The sequence below is a fragment of the Microtus pennsylvanicus genome, chromosome 2 (genome assembly GCF_037038515.1).
Source record: "Microtus pennsylvanicus isolate mMicPen1 chromosome 2, mMicPen1.hap1, whole genome shotgun sequence".
In the NCBI taxonomy this organism is placed as follows: Eukaryota; Metazoa; Chordata; class Mammalia; order Rodentia; family Cricetidae; genus Microtus; species Microtus pennsylvanicus.
In genome coordinates, this window is record NC_134580.1 from 121,675,341 (window position 1) to 121,693,830 (window position 18,490).

General features: G+C 45.1%; 1 protein-coding gene across 1 annotated transcript in view; it reads left to right on the forward strand.

The window, feature by feature from the left end:
* Window positions 1–18,490, forward strand: part of Dtd1 (D-aminoacyl-tRNA deacylase 1) — a 158,736-nt gene that overhangs the window by 26,833 nt on the left and 113,413 nt on the right. The window contains exon 5 of the mRNA XM_075962804.1: window positions 5,154–5,260. Within this exon, the coding sequence (XP_075818919.1) occupies window positions 5,154–5,260 (107 nt within the window). The remainder of the gene's footprint in view (window positions 1–5,153; window positions 5,261–18,490) is intronic.

The window sequence follows — 18,490 nt, forward strand, 5'->3', positions numbered from 1 at the left end:
GTTGTTGGATTATTGGATTTTAAAATTTTTGGGTCTTTTTCACCTTTATTCTTTGATAGTGTCATACATTTATGCCACATATCTTGATCATATCCATTCTCACCCTCATAACAACTCCTCCTAAGACCAGACCTATCACATCCTCCTCCCAGCTTTATGTCGCTGTTTTATAATGACTTAGATTTATTTATTTTTAAACCCACTGAATCCTCTTAGTGCTGCTGATGTACCTGGGATCATCCACTAGGCACACACAACCTTTGAGTGGCCACACTCCTAAAGAAAAGTGATTCTTGCCCAGCAGTGGCAGTGCTTGCCTTTAGTCTCAGCACTCAGGAGGCAGAGGCAGGAGAATCTCTGAGTGCTCTACAGAGCGAGTTGCAGGACAGGCTCCAAAACTACAGAGAAACCCTCCTGGACCTCCCACACCAAAACTCTGTCTTGAAAAACAAAACAAAACAAAACTAAACAGCAGCAACAACAACAAAAACAAAAACAAAAAAGAAGAAGGAAAGTGATGTTCCAGACCCCAGCAGCCATCAACTGCCATAAACTCTTCAGTGGGGCGGGACGTCAGGATCTTCTCCCTCCTTGCTAGAGCTTGAAACTAGCTTGATCTTGTGTAGGTGGCCACTGCTGCTGTGGGATCCTGTGTCATGGCCAGGGTAGTTTTTGTCTCTTAAGAACAGTAACGGGACCAGTGAGATGGCTCAGTGGGCGCAAGTGCCTTCTCTGTAACTTGGTGACTTGAGTTTGATCTTCAGATCCACGTGGTAGAAGGAGAGAACTGACTCCTGACAGTTGTCCTTTGATCTCCATGCCATGCATGGACACACACACACACACACACACACACACACACACACACACACACACCACTAATACAATACTAACTCCGAAGTGATACAAAAAGTAAATTTGTACATTTACGACTTTCTGTGGAGTGTCAATACCCTGAACGGGGTCGACAGATGTGCCAGAAGGTGCTGCCCATTCCAGTCTGTGAGGTCCCTCCTTTTGTCATAGCTTTGTCAACAGTGCATTTTTAGCTTCTAGATTGCTCTCCACCTGTTGATAAACTCGTTGTAGTTTTAGTGTGGTTGAAGTTTTCTCAGATTATTTTTAGCGTTTTAATTATTTTTTTTTCTGAAAACTGCTCTTAATTGATCTAGTTCTTTCTTTATTTTCTGGCTTCACTTTAATCCTCAGTCTTTGCATGTCTTCTTCACTTTGTGTTGTGTGGTCTGCTTATTGTACTGGCTCCTTATTTCATTTAGTTTTTTAGTTTTGCTAAATAATAAATTTATGGTCTGAAAATGTCAGAATTTTGCATGGCTCCTTTTTTGCCACATCTGATCCCTTAGCAAGTTGTTCTAGGCTCTCTGTTGACGTGCATGAAACTGGATGCCACTTCTTGCCGAAGCTACTCCAGTGCAAGACGTCAGAGTCTGCCATCTTAACTACCGTGACAGCCTCTCCCTCCTGCCTCCAGCTGGGTCTCCTTTAGGCAGTCCTCACAACGGTTAGCAGTTCCCTGGAGAGGTTTAGGTTGGGAAAGCTTTGAATGATGATGCTTAATTTTCAACAGTAACTACAAGGACAACAGTGTGTGTGTGTGTGTGTGTGTGTGTGTGTGTGTGTGTGTGTGTGTTTGTCTTTGTTCCTGTGTGGGGTGGGAGTGGAGTCGGGGAGAAAGCATTATGCCTTCCTGAGGACTGTCATTCTCTTCCTGAGAGGGACAGGAACAGATAGAGGGTGTTTCTGAGCAGAGAAACCCTCCAGCCATGGGGGCTCCCTGTTAGGGAGATAGATGGCCATAGCTCCGGCTGGTCCACCTTTGAGCCTCTGAGGATGTTCCTGCTCTGCATCCTTTGTCCCCTAAAGTTCTAACCTGGGTCTTGATGTGAAGCTCCTCTGAGGCCGCCATGCTCCCAAGGGGAAAGACAAATCTCGGTTGTTTCCTGTGTTGCAGCCAGCCATCTTGACCAGCTCTGCTCAGCCCAGCAGAAGTTTTGCTGTGCGGTTAAAGGACTGTTTGAATAGAAGACACATCTGAATAAGACACACGAGGAAATTATCTCCAGTGTCAGCAATGTGGGCATGCATAGAAGTTGAATGTAATTCTATACCTTTCTCATAGACCTGGGGAGAAATTACAGACCAATTCTTTGTCACATTCAAGTTCAAAGAAATGAAGTCTGAGCTCAGAAGAGCCTCCATGGTTTCCTACCTAGTTCTCTCAGTGGAGAGGTGTCCATGACTGGTCTGATGTGGGTTCATTTAGCAGCCATGGCCAACATATTTGCATACTTGTGTTACAAAGGTGTCCTTGTGGGTCCTTCAGAGCTTGACCACTCCAGCATTGCCACACAGGCTCCTTTGTGTCTCCTTTAGGAGTCGAGGTGGCCTAATACTTCCTGTTAGACTAAGCAGAATGTTGTTAGGGACTGCAAAAGAACACTAAGGTGTCTGAGCAAAGCCCAGTTGTCAGAGACATTGCATAGAATCTCTGTGTCAGGCAAGATTGTCCTTGATTGCTGTGAATCCATGATTCCAGCACCTAAGCTCAGTTAGCATCATACCTGCCCAGTTGAGGTGAATTTTTGCCCTAGGTGTTTACCAGCCAAATGGATGTTTCCTTCAGAAACTGTGGTTTGTGTTTGAGGGTGGCCTTTTCCTATAATTTGGCATTGTTTATATTGGGCCACAGGTGTATCCCCTTCCCTAGTACCTCTTGCCATGAAATCCTGTGCTTGGAAGTAGCACAGTTAATCAGAACACTTTCTGAAGGGATCCTGGGCTTGGAAGAATCTGTAAGGGTCTAGGGTTTGCCCCTCTTGATCCCTCCATGGCCTTCACTGTAGAATGGAGCTCTACACTCAGGCCTGGCTGCTCTTACTCTGAGCAGTTCGGTTACTCATACTGTCCCATGTGCTGATAAGCCTGAGGAGGTGTCTTTCTCAGAGACTCTGATTTCCGCAGAAGGTTCCTAGAGCCCTTGCCATTCAGGTTGCCTGGAGCCAGGCATCCATTGCTCTGTTGTAATCATTGTCCCAGTGTGGTCCGCTAGTGTTGCCATGTCCTCTGAGGAGGCGGGGATGCTGAGAAGCACTGCTGTCTCCATGGAAGCAGGCTCTGCACATGAGGGTAGAGCTGCTCCAGATGCCCGCAGCCTGGCAGTGCCATTTCCATGAGCTCTGCCTACACAGTCCTGAGGATTCAAATCAAAGCCCTGCATCTTAACCTTCCTATAATCTGAATTTTGAATGTGTTCTTTCTCCCCAGGCCATTCTTCTGCTTGATTTCATGTCCCAGCCTGTGTACCCAGGGTTGGGGTTTCTAGTAGTGACTCCTCCTCCCCTGATTGGGCTCTGAACAGATGCAAAGTGGAAGAGAAAAGAAGTCTGGGTGGTGAGAACACTTCCTGGGTAGCAGGAAACTGCCTGTAAGATGGGCTTAATTCAGGTTAGCCCAAGGCTCTCGTCTAGTACCATGTCCCCTGACTCTTGAGAGCGGCCAAGTTCCAGTGGGTCATGGCCATGCTCTGGACAGTAGAGCTTTCCTTGAACCAGGCCAGGAAGCAGCAGCATACGCCTCTTGTTTACTCTGTTTTTCTTCAATACCCCCCTCCCCCCTCAGTAAATTGACCAGGCTGGTCCCCAGGTTGACCAGATGCTTTGATGGCCAGTGACAAGTACGTTAGTACTAGTGACTCACTGCATTCACAATGACTGTCCTATTGGGCCACAGACTGGCAGTGGGGGTCTTGTTGGTATGTGAAGGGAATCAGTTGGGCATTATCTAGAGGGGCATGAGTACCAGCCTCACAGGTACCAGTGAATCCTGATGTGAAGTGCTTGACTTCCAGCCTGCTTGAGAGGGGCCTTAAGCAGCTGCTGTCAGAGACCAGTTTGTAGATGCTGGGCCCAGCTGGTGGTTTCGTGCCTGAAGCATGTGGCATAGACATGTTTGACATGCGCTTGTCCTGCAGCTCTGGGTGGAGTCCTGAGACTTATATTTAAGAACAACTCGATTGTATCACCGCATGAAACCAGATGTAATTCTGTAGATATGTTCTTGTCTTTTCTTTTTAAAAGTGTATTTATTTTCCCTGGCTAGTATAATTTTTCTTAGGGACTTCACCCTTTGATCTGGACTAGAAAAAAATGTTACCATTTTAAGACCTCTTAAAACCTGTCTTTGGATTTATTGTGTGTACAAATGGAAATTCAGATAATAGTTCTGTTGCCAGTTGAAGAGAAACAGGAAAAGAAAAATCATTTCTCACCACTTGGAATGAGAACCATGGTGAAGCATGCATCGTATATCCTGGCAACAGAAATTCAAGGTTGGAAATCATTTCCTTCCTCCTGAGTCTGCCTGCAGCTTCCCTGAGGAGTGTAGATGGTGAAATTTGCTACTAATTGTAGCCATAATTTTAGCATGCAATTAAACACATGATTTCCTTCCCAGCTGATGTCTTTTTAGCTAGTGTGACACAGTAGAAGAAAGGCTCGGTTGATCTGAGTGGCCACCTTAATCCCTGGAGGTCACAGAAGTCACTACTATTTGGGCACATTTGGCCCCCCACCAGGAACCAGCTTATCTTGCCTATAAAGATGGCAGGCTGTTCGGGTGCTCTTAATGCTGTCTCAGGGTTACAGTCTGTGCACTGAAGAAGGCCAGTGTTGATGTGTCTGTTTTGCTCAGTCCTCGTGAGACTAAGGAGAGAGTAAACTGGGTGGGAAGAACCAGAGGGGAAAACTGTGATGTGGGGGTGGAAGCTATGGCTCCTGAAGAAAGATTCTGCTTGGGTCAGACAGGGGGGATGGATATGAAGAGGCGTTACCAGATTTGGGGCTACAATGGTCGTCCTCTGGCCGTGCTAGTTTGCCTTCCCAGTACGGACATGCTGTGTGTCCTTCTTGGTGTTACCAGGTCTTTCTTGCCAGTTCGTTTGGGCAGGCTGTAATATCGGTGCTGTTTACCTGCCTCTCCCTCCCCCACCCTTCACGAAGCTGGCCATTTTGTCCTGTGTTGGCTGGTAGGCCCCATTGCCCAGGTTTTTTTTATTACATTGTTGTACATGTAGTCTTTGGATAGATAAACCCGGAGTCTCCAACTCTTAAGTTTTTTTTTGATTGTTCTTTCAGATGGCAAGTTTGGTGCCTACATGCAGGTGCACATTCAGAACGATGGGCCAGTGACTATAGAACTGGAGTCTCCTGCTCCTGGAGCTGCTAACTCTGATCCAAAGCAGGTGAGTCCAAGTCTGGAGACTGCCATGGTCTCGTGGGTGAAATGGGCCGTGGCTTAGCCTTGGCCACTGTAGTAGTCCTCATCTTGAAGCGAAGGAAACACTTCATGGATTCAGCGTCGTATTTAATTTCTCTTTCTCAAGAATGCATGTTACAGTCACTCCTGAACGTGTGGCAGGCTTGACTGTGCAGAGAAAGTGTTCTTAGAAGGGTCTGGTTTTTCCTTTTGGGCTGTTCTTGGACTAGACGTCATGGCACCCAATTGCCACTTGGTGGCAGCAGAGGAGCAGCCCTGGCCAGCGTACTCAGAGTGGTTACCTGGATTGGGTTTTGTCCAAGGTGTGGGTAGATGAGACACTCAAGATTCTCTTTAAATCTTCATTTTTCTAAAGCAACATCTGACCTGGATTTACTGCCAACTCTTTAAGTGTTCAGGAAAAATGTAATTAAAATAGAGAAAGGAGGTGTATGATAGTCCTTGCAAACTTACATTGTTCCTTTGTGCTTAGCATTTACAAAAGCTTTAATTAATGTATCCACTTGATAGGGACATGAGTCACGACAGGCGATGGGTTGAGGTGTGTTCCTGCTTGTCCTTCCTAGCATCCTTCCCTTGCTAGGATGCTGTAAAGTGGACTAATGAATTCATCTGGGGGAGCCGTGATGGAAACTTGGGGCTGAGTAACTGGTGTAGAGCCATGGTCTTCTGTAGAAGGCCAGTGTTAACACTGTATATTGGCTGAGAAGTGGGACCATGTGTGCAATAGCATCAAGCTTCAAAAATGGACCTGAGGGTACTGCCATTGCCGGTAACATTCTATCTGTCTGTCTGAATGCTTTGTCTGTATGTACACCTGTAAGCCAGAAGAGGCATTAGAGGCATAGATGGTTGCCATATGGTTGCTGGGAATTGAACTTGCAGCCTCTGGAAGAGCAGCTAATACTCTTAACTGTTGAGCCATCTCTCAAGCCCCTACTGATAACATTTTAAAAATAACAAACAAAAAGAATCCACATGGAAATGCAAGCTTTGAGATAATTGGAGACTTACAAGAAAGCCAACCAGAGCCCTGGTGTAGTCTTTACTTTTAGTGATTGACATACTGAAGTTAACATTGATAAGATACTATTACCTACATGCAAGCCCGATTTGAACTCACCAGCCCTCCCTCCCTCTCTCCCTTCCTTCTTTGATGCAAGGTGTCACTTTGTAGTCCAGGCTGGTCCTGAGCTCATTCATGGTAGCTCTCTTTCCCCAAATCTTCTAGATGCCATGATTATAGGCCTGAGCTACCATGCCCAGCTGTCGCTGCCAATGCCTCCTCTTCCACGTCATCTTGGTAGATCTTCCAGGCAGGCGACACCGCACAGTTTCAATAGTGTCTGCTTAGCTGTGCAGTATTCTACATGGTGTCTAATTGCAGTTGTCTTTCTCCTTTGTCTAATCTGTGACAGTTCCTTGGTCTTTCCTTGTGTTTCATGACCTTGACACTTTTCATATGTGCTGTGTGTTTTATAAACTGTTTCTCTATTTTGCCTTTGTGGTTACAGCAAGGCATTGGGTTTGACAGGAGTCTCAGCTTGTTCAAAAGTGATCTTGTTCTCTTCTTAGTACCAACTGAGAAGGTGTATGGCACTGTTCTGTCTCACTATGGTGATGCTGACCTTGCCACCTGGTTGTCATCTCATCTCAGTGTTGTTAACCTTGCTTCCTGGTCAAGGTGGTGTCTCACCGTGGTGATGTTAACCTTGCCTCCTGGTTAAGGTGGTGTCTTCACCGTGGTGATGTTAACCTTGCCTCCTGGTCAAGATGGTGTCTCACCTTGGTGATGTTAACCTTACCTTCTGGTTAAGGTGGTGTCTCACCTTGGTGATGTTAACCTTGCCTCCTGGTTAAGGTGGTGTCTCACCGCGGTAATGTTAACCTTGCTTCCTGGTCAAGGTGGTGTCTCACCGCGGTAATGTTAACCTTGCCTCCTGGTTAAGGTGGTGTCTCACCGTGGTGATGTTAACCTTGCTTCCTGGTCAAGATGGTGTCTCACCTTGGTGATGTTAACCTTACCTCCTGGTTAAGGTGGTGTCTCACCTTGGTGATGTTAACCTTGCCTCCTGATTAAGGTGGTGTCTCACTGCGGTGATATTAACCTTGCCTCCTGGTCAAGGTGGTGTCTCACTGCGGTGATGTTAACCTTGCCTCCTGGTCAAGGTGGTGTCTCACTGCGGTGATGTTAACCTTGCCTCCTGGTCAAGGTGATGTCTCACTGCGGTGATGTTAACCTTGCACTGGTTAAGGTGGAGTCTACTAGATTTTTCCATCCTTTGTGAAATCCTTACCCTTCCCTTATCTGTCTTTCTTCTGGGCATGGCAGGCAGTTCTTTCTTCTTTGCTGGGAAAGAGGTCATCATAAAGTACCCATCCTGCTGTTCTTCCCCCACCGCCCTCTAGCATAGCAGCAAAGCTTCCCTTCTGGGCTGAGGCCAGCCTCTCTTTTTGGACCAGAGCCAAAGTGAAATGGTAATAAGGACCCTGTTCAGAACATCTTAGGGTGCTTTCCTTTGTACCACCTGGCTCCTCCAGTAGCAGCTTTTCCCTTCCTGTGTAGCTCTCTTAGAATCAGAGGTTCCTTAATTAGGAATTCTAAACTTTGTGATGTCTCTGAGAAATGACAATATTCTTGAAAAAGAAAAGAACTTCAAGCAGCTGACAGAGTGGGGGCTCCTTGAACTTAGACCCTTTGTGGCGGTAGAGGTCACATCCCATGTAGCCAGTCTGGCTTGGACTAGACGCCTCCCTTTCCATGCTCTTGGCAGCCTTGCATGCTCACCCATCATCTTATTCTTACTGGGTTTCCCTCCTCGCGCTGGGAATTGATCCCCGTGTCTCATGCGTGTTAGGCCTCCTTGGTCTTCCATCAGCTTTCAACTGTGCTTAGATACCCAGAGTGAGTTCATCAACGTCTTTCTCCTACTCTGCCCTCAGAGGGCTCACGGTCCCCACTGCCTGCTTGGTGGCCTGCTTCACGACAGCTTTCATGCCCCTTCCTTGTCCTTCATCCCAGTCATTCCTGCCTCTGTGATCTCCTTGGTCCTGGAAACCACTTTTTGCAGGATGGCAATGTGTCTGGGTTTTCCTCCTGCTTCTGGCGGTTCCTTTGGTGTGTAGTTTTGATGTATTATTCTGCTTTAGCTGTATTTCAGGGAAATTTTGGTTATGAAGCTTTTTTTATTCATTCCAAACAGTTTTTTGAAATGGCATGTTGTACACCTGTATTATGTACCATAAAAAAAACCACAAAGAACCCTTTAGAGCCTCAGATGGCGTTCTTCAACCATCTGAAGAAATTATGTTGATTTATTAGGTTAAAGAAGACTTCCTGATTCCTTAAGGTCCTTTCTGTTTAAATTCGTGTACTGTCTAATTTCACATCTGTAGCTTTTCCTGACCCTAGAAACCCATGCAGGTTTCCATCCTCTGGCTCTCCAGCAGGTGGCGCCAGCGGGCACAGAAGGGCCAATGTGACCCTGGTGCTTTCCTCTGCCTGTGGCCTCCTCTTGCTTTCCCCTTTCAGCTAGAGGGGCTTCCTCTCCCCGCAGACAGTGTCTTGGCTTGCTTCTGTATGGACAGAAAGAGCACAGCCAAATTTGTTTTACTGATAGAAAAACATGTGTTTCTGTCAAGCAAGCTTTTAATTCTAAGTGTTTTATTTCCCTATTCCAAATTTCTACAATTGCATTATGGAAAAACCATTTGTTTGGCAAGTTTCTTTGTTACCGAAAAATTATTCTTTTGGCCACTTTTTAAGAAATATCAACTCCGTCAGCCATCTGTGCAGATCAACAAGGTGTGTGTGTGTGTGTGTGTGTGTGTGTGTGTGTGTGTATGTGTATGTGTACAGGCCTGCAAATGCCTGTGTGTGTGTGCAAGCTTGCGAGTGCCTGTGTGTGTGCATGCTTTTAGGCATATGATGGTGTGCTGGGTACTGTGAGGAAGGGACAGTCATGCTGCCTGACTCCTGATCCTTGCTCTCAGACATGGATTTAGAGTTACATAAACCAGGAAGGTCAGAGAGCATGAAAGAGGTCCAGTTAGCATAGGACCCCACAGGGAATGTCACAGCCGCACAGCTTAGGCTCTTACTCCCAGCCCTTTATGGCCTTCATACAGCGTGTACCTAGTTAACCCTAGCTTGCTTGTCACCATGGCTGGAGGGTCTCTGTGGCCTCTGTGGCAGTCCTGTCTACCCTGCACTTCTTGCCTTCCTGGTGCTGTACTCACTCATGTTCCCTCTCCAGTCCAAGGAGAGGACAACCAGGTTGGTTTCTCAGAGGAGGAGCTTCTCAGTGCCCTTCACAGGCACCATCGCACTGCCTTGATGACTACTTCAAGGACTTGTTGCCATCTCTCAATATCTTCTTGCTTCTCTGCTTACCCCCTTCTTCACGCCTCCTAAGTTGTGTGCACTGTATCTTGTTTGCTGCTGTGCGCAGGGAGTGTGTCAGGGATTTGAGTGTGCAGGCTGTGGGCTGTGCTGTCTGTGAATGTCCTGAGGTCTTTTTTTTTAATCTTAGAATATGTACTGCATTGAAGACATAGTTCAGATATAAAGGGTTCTTTAAAAATTTATTGACAATTTCATGCAATTAGTTTTGGTCATCTTTACCCCATTACCTTCTCTTATCCTCTTCCCGGCCCTGATGAAACCCTTCTTCCCAACAAGCTTCTCACCTGTGTTTGTGTGCATGTGTGCGTGTGTGCGTGTGTGCGTGTGTGCGTGTGTGCGTGTGTGCGTGTGTGTGAGAGAGAGAGAGAGAGAGAGAGAGAGAGAGAGACTGAATTTCATTATGGTTGCTAGCATAGGCATGAATGAGGCATGTCTACTGGAGCATGAACAACTTACCACACCCAGAAATGACACTCCTTTCCCAGCAATCATTACCTGCCCATTTTCCTTTAATGAGTGGTGGGGGCCTCACGAGCTTCTCCCTATGGATTGTCTTGAGTTCTAAGTCAGCTACTGCCATTGTCGCTGCTACTGAGCTGGGCCAGCCTCCAGGGGGCAGGAGGCCTCAGCTGACATTCATGATGAAGAGAGAAGGGATTCCCAGTTGTTTTCAGACTTGCACTTGAAGTGAAGGTAGCTTCTTGTTTTCAGGAATCCCAGGGCTTTATTAATGGGTAATGAATGGGCGGAGATTGAGCTGGTAAAGGTAGCAGCATTTTGCTTGCTTTAGCCAGAACTCTGCTTGTTTCTGGGACTGGCCACTGTAGTGTCTGTACCATTCCTACAGTCATATCAATGACATGCCTGTCTATCTTATAGGCTTGAGTATGGGTCTCATGACATAGTGTGGTGGTGGGAAGAGGCTGGAAGAAGAGCATCCATATTTCCTTTGTATGACATTTGCAAAGGTCTCAGGCTGTGCAAACTGAGTGGGAGCTGCTTCCTTAATGCCCGTTGTGGGAAAACAGGATTCTGGAGCATCCTGATGCGTACACAGTGCGTGGTTGCAGATGCATAAGTTTTGCAGATGCCTAGGTGGTAGGAGATGAACACTAGCTCACTGTCCCGGAGGTAGATACTTTTCTTGTTTCAAATTTAAGTGACCTTTCCTGAATGGGGACTGTATTCCTGACCCTCACGGAAGGGGTGAGAGCAGATGGACATTTCTCCTAGTGAGGTAGGCATTGAGTAATGGAAGGGGTCTGCTCTGGGGCTCAGAGCCCTCCCACTTCATAATATGACCATTAATTATTTATGTTCTCATTTATTTACTCTGATTGAAAACTTGACTAAGTAGAAACACTGGAAAAAGCTAGAAAAATGAAACTAACGTGTCTTTGCATTAACTTATGTGATTATTGACAGATTATTGGAGAAGTTGACTAGTGGAGAATGGCGCCTTGAACTTTATGGAGGTTTTAATTCTATACTTCTTTGTACTGCTGTTGCTTTGCCTATAACTTCCTCTGTATGATTCTCAGCCAGTGTCTATCCCTGTGCCTGGACCTTCAGTGTAGAAATTGACACATGTGTGGCAGGCATCAGGAGGATCTGGAGGGAATCTGTAGGATAGAACAGGGGTGAACTTCTTAGAAAAGAAGTCCATTTGAATCATTGTTTCTCCTTCTGGAGACAGGAGCAGCCTTTAGTCAGTGCTATGGGGTTCAGGTGATACAGACAGACTAGGGCAATATGGCTTCTGCCAGCCAGCCTGGAGCAGGTGTCCAGCCAGCCTGGAGCAGGTGTCCAGCCAGTCTGGAGCAGGTGTCCAGCCAGCCTGGAGCAGGTGTCCAGCCAGCCTGGAGCAGGTGTCCAGACAGCCTGCCCTTTTGTGGAGCTACAGTTGAGGGTCCTATCCAGTGAGGAGTGCTATCCAGAAGAGTTGCTGGGGGCCAGTTTGCCTTTTCAGGAAGAAACGCTTATGCTCTTCTTCCTGCTCTTTTTTCTTTTTTTATTTTAATTTATTTATTTATTAAGGATTTCTGCCTCCTCCCCGCCACCGCCTCCCATTTCCCTCCCCCTCCCCCGATCAAGTCACCCTCCCTCATCTGCTCAAAGAGCAATCAGGGTTCCCTGACCTGTGGGAAGCCCAAGGACCGCCCACCTCTATCCAGGTCTCATAAGGATGCGTGGCCTCTAGATTAGGATCCCTTGGCTCTGGCGAGTTCCGAGTTCCGCTCTGGTACTTGACTTGCCCTGGGAGGATGCTCGCAGGTCTGGTCAGCTGACGTGGAACTCAGATCTTGCTGTTTACCCACAGTGCAGCAGTCTGTCCTGACACCTTAGTTTGTTGAAGAAATACTGGCTTTATTTATGCTTCAGTATTTTGAAAGCATTGATGTAGGGGCCTGGGAGTCGCTCCTCCGTCACACAGTTTGTGGTTGTTGCTGTAGTACAGTGTTTGTCATGGCCAGCCTTCTGGCAGCACTGGTTTCTGGATCTAGCCTGCTCTGTTGAAGGCCTCCCATCAGGGCGAGGCTAGCAACTGTCTAGACCTCTCTCCACACGAGGAAGCCTGCCTGGCTTTTAGTTCTTTTGGTCTGCACATCTGCTTTTCTGTGAGTTATGAAATCATAACAGCCCTGTGGGGAGTAGGTCAGATAGTGGATGGGTGGGCTCCTGACCCTCCTCAGCTCTGCCCACTGCCAGTACAGTCAGGTGTCCACCAGGCCTTGTCAGTGCCCAGCAGAATGCCTACCCACGAATGACTATCCCACAGTTGGAAAGGCTGAGCCCACTGCATTTCTCCAAGCAGACTCCCCTCCTGGGAGGAGTTGCCAGGCGTCCCTTTTGTTTTGACCTTTTTTCAAAAAATTGCATTTATTTATTTATTTATTTGTTTATTTGTTTGTCTGTCTGTCAGTCTATCTATTTATTTATTAATACCAATCCCAGTTCCCCCTCCCTTCTCTTTCTTTCTCCCTACCCCACTCCTACCCGCTCCTCAGAGAAGTTAAGGCCTCCCCTGGAAGACAGCTTTGTCCCACCACCTCCTTGAGGCAGTTCCAAGGCCCCTGCTGTTACCCATGCCTAGTCTGAGCAAGACATATCTCTCTATAGAGAAGGGGCTCCACAAATTCAGTTCATGCATTAAAGTTAGATCCTGGTCCCGCTGCCAGTGGCTCCTATACTGCCAAGCCACACCACTTGTATTTGGGGGCCTACTTTGGTCCTATGCAGGCTCCCCAGTTGTCAGTCCAGAGTCAGTGATCTTCCACTAGCTCGGGTCAGCGGATTCTGTGGGTTTCCCCATCATGGTCTTGATACCTTTGTTCATATTATCGCTCATCCCTCTCTTCACCTGGAGCTTGGCCCAGTGATTAGCTGTGGATCTCTGCATCTGTTTCCCTCTGTTTCTGGAAGAGGGTTTTAGCTTCTCTGGGGTTGTGGACTGTAGATTGGTTACCCTTTGCTTTATGTCTGGTATCCACTTATGAGTGAGGATGTACTGTATTTGCCTTTCTGGGTCTGGGTTACCTTACTCACAATGGATTTTTCTAGTTTTCATCCATTCCTGCAAATTTAAAGGTGTCCTTTTTTATTGCTGAATAATACTCCATTGAGTAAATGTATCATGTTTTCTTTATCCATTCTTCAGTCTAGGGGCATTTAGCTTGTTTCCATGTTCTGGTTATGATGAATAATGCTGTTATGAACATAGTTGAGCAAATATTCTTATAGTATGATTAAGCATCCTTTGGGTTTATGTCCTCAAATGATATTTCTGGGTCTTGAGGTAGATTGATTCCTATTTTTTTGAGAAATCACCATACTGATTTCCATAGTGGCTGTACAAGTTTGTACTCCCACTAGCAATGGAGAAGTGTTTTGTTACTCCACATCCTCTCCAGCATAAGCTGTCATCAGTGTTTCTGATCTTAGCCATTCTGATTAGTATAAGATGGTATCTCAGACTTGTTTTGATTTGCATTTCCCTGATGACTAAGGACGTTGAACATTTCTTTAATGTCTTTCAGCTATTTGAGATTTTTCTGTTGATGATTCTCTGTTTAGATCTGTACCCCATTTTAAAATTGGTAGAATTTTTTGAGTTACTTATGTATACTATCATATCATCAACAAATAGCGGAAGTTTGACTTCTTCCTTTCCAATTTGTGTCCCCTTGATCTCCTTTTGTTGTCTCATTGCTTTAGCTAAGACTTGGAGTACTATATTGAATAGACAAGGAAAGAGTGGACAGCCTTGTCTTGTCCCTGATTTTAGTAGAATCAAATTGAGTCCATTTATATTAAGAGATATTAATGACCAGTGATTGCTAGTTCCTGTTATTTTTGTTTTTGTTGTTGGTGGTATTGTGTGTGTGTTTCCCTTCTTTGGGATTTGCTACTGTGAGATCAGCTATTGCCTGTGTTTTTGTATATGTAGTTGACTTCCTTGGGCTGGAGTTTTTCTACAAGTACTTTCTGTAGGACTGGATTTGTGGATAGGTATTGTTTAAATCTGATTTTGTCATGGAATATCTTGTTTTCTCTATCAATGGTGACTGAAAGTTTTGCTGGGTATATTAGTCTGGGCTAGCATCTTTGGTCTCTTAGTGTCTACATAATGCTTGTCTAGGACCTTCTGTCTTTCATTGTTTCCACTGAGAAGTTGGGTATAATTCTAATAGGTCTGTCTTTCTATGGTATTTGGCCTTTTATCTTTGTAGCTTTTAATATTCTTTCTTTATTCTCTGTGTTTGGTGTTTTGATTATTATGTGCTGAGGGGATTTTTTTTTTGGTCCAGCCTATCTGGTGTTCTGTAAGCTTCTTGTATTTTCATAGGCATGTCCTTCTTTAGGTTAGGAAAGTTTTCTTGTATGATTTTGTTGATATATTTTCTGTGTCTTTGAGTTAGACTTCTTCTATCCCTTTTATTCTTAGGTTTGATCTTTAATAGTGTCCCATATTTCCTGGATAGTTTTTATTAAGCTTTTGTTGGATTTAACATGTTCTTTGACTGATGAATCTATTTCCTCTATTCTGTCTTCAACACCTGAGTTCTCTCTTCCATCTCTTCTATTCGTTTGCTTATGCTTGCATTTGTGGCTTCTGATCGTTTACCCAAAATTTCCATTTCCAGAACTCCCTTATTTTGTGTTTTCTTTATTGTCTCTTTTTAAGTTTTTTTTTTAAGTTTTCAAGTTTTGAATCATTTCTTTTGCCTGTTTGATTGCTTTTTATTGGTTTTCTTTAAGATTGTTGATTTCTTCCAATTTTTAATTTGTCGTTCCCTCCACTTCTTTAAGGGCATTTTTCATTTTCTTTTTAAGGGTTTCAATCATTTTCTGAAAATCATTTTTAAGGTCTTTTCTTCTGCTTCATCTGTGTTGAGGTGTTCAGATTTTGCTGTTTTTTAGCCACTAGTTTCTGGTGGTGCCTTATTTCTCTTTATGTTGCTGAGTATATTCTTACTTTTTTGTCTATCCAGCTTATCTTCCAATTAGTACAGGTGGAACCTGTGCTTCAAGTGGTCCCTCTTCTTCCAATTCGTGTAGTTGGGGGCTGTGGCTCTCTTGAAAGCTTTTTCAGGTATAGGCAGAGCAGAACCTCTAGCGATCTCTCCCCAAGGTTCATAGGGACCCAAGACTCATATGGTCACTCCTTGAGGTGGAGGCAGGTTTGGGTCGTTCACTGGTCCTGTGTGGGTTGCTTGTGGCTCCCAGGCCAATAGGTTTCTCAGGCCTCCTCTGATGCTCCTGGGTGGATCAGTCATCATGACCCCTCTAGTGCTCCCTGGCAGGTTGGCCGGTCATTCCTCTATCACCATCCACTGCCCTTGTTTCTATCTTTTAACCCCATGTGGACAGTTGTCCTGAGTTACTCCACTGTAGTCTTAAGAAAAAGTCTTTCCAGGACACATGTGATTGTGCCTCTCTGCTTGAGAACCCATTGAGTGACAGTTGGATCAGTTGACTTTCCTCTTACCATTTTGAATCTATAGCCCGTGTTAACAAAATTGCAGAAATTGAAGCGTTTCTTCCTTGTGATTGGAATTTGGATAACAATTTTAAAGTATGCTTCACTTTCCTTCTGTCTCTGACACATATACCATTTCTGATCGCACTAAGACAAAGCACCTATTTTGCTTTAAACTAATCTCTCAGTGCACTAATGGGTTAGTACCTTAAAGTTGAAGCACTTCATTTGTTCCTGCATGTGGCCTCTGGGCAGAGTTTTAGTTATTTTATTCTCTGGTCTCACTTGTGGTAGATGAACAATGAACCCTCACCTGCTGACTTGATCTGTCCAAGAGTACAGCATCGTTTCTTGTTTCTAAGAATTGGTTACTTCTGTTTCCCTGGGCTCATGTTTTCAACATAGCAATAATTCCATCACAAAGGCCCAAGACTTTAGTTATGAATCCTTAACTTTTAAGTGATTTGTCAGGAGTCCTGGTTAATTGTAAGAGCTGTTCTGCCATTCAATGGTGTTTCGTAGAACACTGTGTTGAAGCATTTCAGCATGGGAACAAGAATGAGCTGGAAGGCATCGGAATGTAATGTTTGCTATAATTGCTTAATACGTAAAACACTGAACTACATAATTGTTTTTTGCCAAAATAATTAATATATTTTGGGGTCATTTTAATGACTGAAAAGGCATTTGCTATTTTAAATCTAGCCAGTCTTTAAAAAACTTTTGGCTAAAGTGGGTTTTTGGAGGGTCACAGACTGTTCTGAGCTTAGCCTCGTGTGTGTGTGTGTGTGTGTGTGTGTGTGTGTGTGAGAGAGAGAGAGAGAGAGAGAGAGAGAGAGAGAGAGACAGAGAGAGAGAGAGAGAGACAGAGAGAGAGCGTTGAGAGAGAGAGAAATAGAAGAAAGGAGGGAGAGGAGTTTCAAGGACTTGTGTCATATTTTCCAGTGGCCTGGAAAATGTTCATGGACTGGGAGCTGCTGTGTCTCCATCAGAGTCACTGTGGGCGATGATAGCCTTCATTGAGCACTCAGACCATACGGGTACCCAGGAGACTTGCTAAATGTAGCATTTTGAACCTACCCACACTGTCTGAACCAGAGCTCTGGCATGTGTGGATGTAGGGTGCAGGAGACAGTAGATTTTTGTTTCTAATAATGTTCTCCACAAGCATACAGGCATTTGAGAGCAGCTGAACCACAGGGAATCTCACAGTGCCGTTTCTATCTGGTTCAGGGGTCCGTCTCCTACAGGTCACCCTTCTCTCCCTCCCTGCTGCATCGTGTCTAAAAAGACTCCATGACCTGTGTTTGTGCAGCTGTGGGGGAACAAGATGGCTGGGCTGGATTATTGAGGTCACACATGAAGCTGTTCTCCTTCGTCAGTGCTCCCCTGAGTCTCCTGACCCCATTCCCATACATGCAGTGATGAAAATGCTGCCTGAGTATGACACCTTCTTGCCACAACTGCAGTGCATTAGGGAAAATCAGTAGAGACAACAACCTAATACATCAATGACTGACGACTGGCCACTCCCCCGAGTGGCACTGAGCCATGCGTTAGTGGAATTACCTTGAAAGCAATGAACTCTACATGGGTATTGTTCAATAGCTACTCAGTGGGGTTGTTTCTCAAAAGGCGACTTATAGCTCTCTTTTGTGGGGAGTACTGGATATAGACTGCCTTACTCTTCCGTTGACATATTAATGGTACTAGAATAAACCCCAGGATGATCCACATCTTAGTCTTTGCATGGAAATTGCAATTTCTTGAAATCCATGAATGCTGATGTTCCCCTGGGCAGTTGGTGATCATTTACATTTAAACTCACACTAGGCATTGTTAAATGTTCCTGTTTTATAGTGTATTATTACCTATAGAGTTCATGGTAAAAGCTTTCCCCAGCCAATTGTAAACCAGGTTCCTGTAGTTATTTGCTGGTTGTTGAATAAGCATTATGATTCTTTTTACCCTCCTGTGTATTTCTATTCACCCATTGAAATGAATTCCTTCTCTGTCCCTGCCTGTCAACCTATTCCCTTTTTATTATTAGTGTATATGTGTGTGTGTGTGTGTGTGTGTGAGTGTGATGTGTGTATGACTGTGATATGTGTGTGAATGTGGGAGCATGCCACAGTGTATGTGTGGAGGTCAGAGGACAATTTTTGGGAATTGGTCCTCTCCTCCACCATGTTTTGAGATGAGTGTGTTGCCTTGGTCATGCTTGTGCTGTGTTTTCCAGACAAGCCAGCCTGCGAGCTTCTGGACCATTTCCCTCCCTGCCTCCCATCTCACTGCTGAAGTCGAAGTACTGTGATTACAGATGCACGCCACTGCATCTGGCTTTTTACTTAGTCTTTGGGAATCTAATTCAGGTCATCAGGCTTGTGCTTTACCTAAGGACAGAGCCATCTTGCTAGCCGCAATATTTCCCATCTTTTAAGATCCATTTCAGATAGTGTTTCATTCATACTGCTTACCCCAGTCCTTCCAGATGCACCCTCCTCGCCTTGACTCTCCTCTGTGTGGTGTGGAGGCTACTCTAGCAGAGATGCACTTGGACAAAAGCTCGGCATTCAGGTTTTAGTTTGCTTGTTGACATATACACTTGTCGATCTACCTGTGTGTCGAGCAAGCTGTGCGATCATAGATCAGTCCATTCACTTAACCACCTACTTGAACCCTTCAGCAGCTGCTTATGAGATATGTACTCTGTGCTGGTTCTACATGTAGGTTTAACTCTAATCTCAAGCATGTTCTAAGGGGACACAGGTACTAGTGGAGAAACATACAAAATAAGTATAATTTGAAAT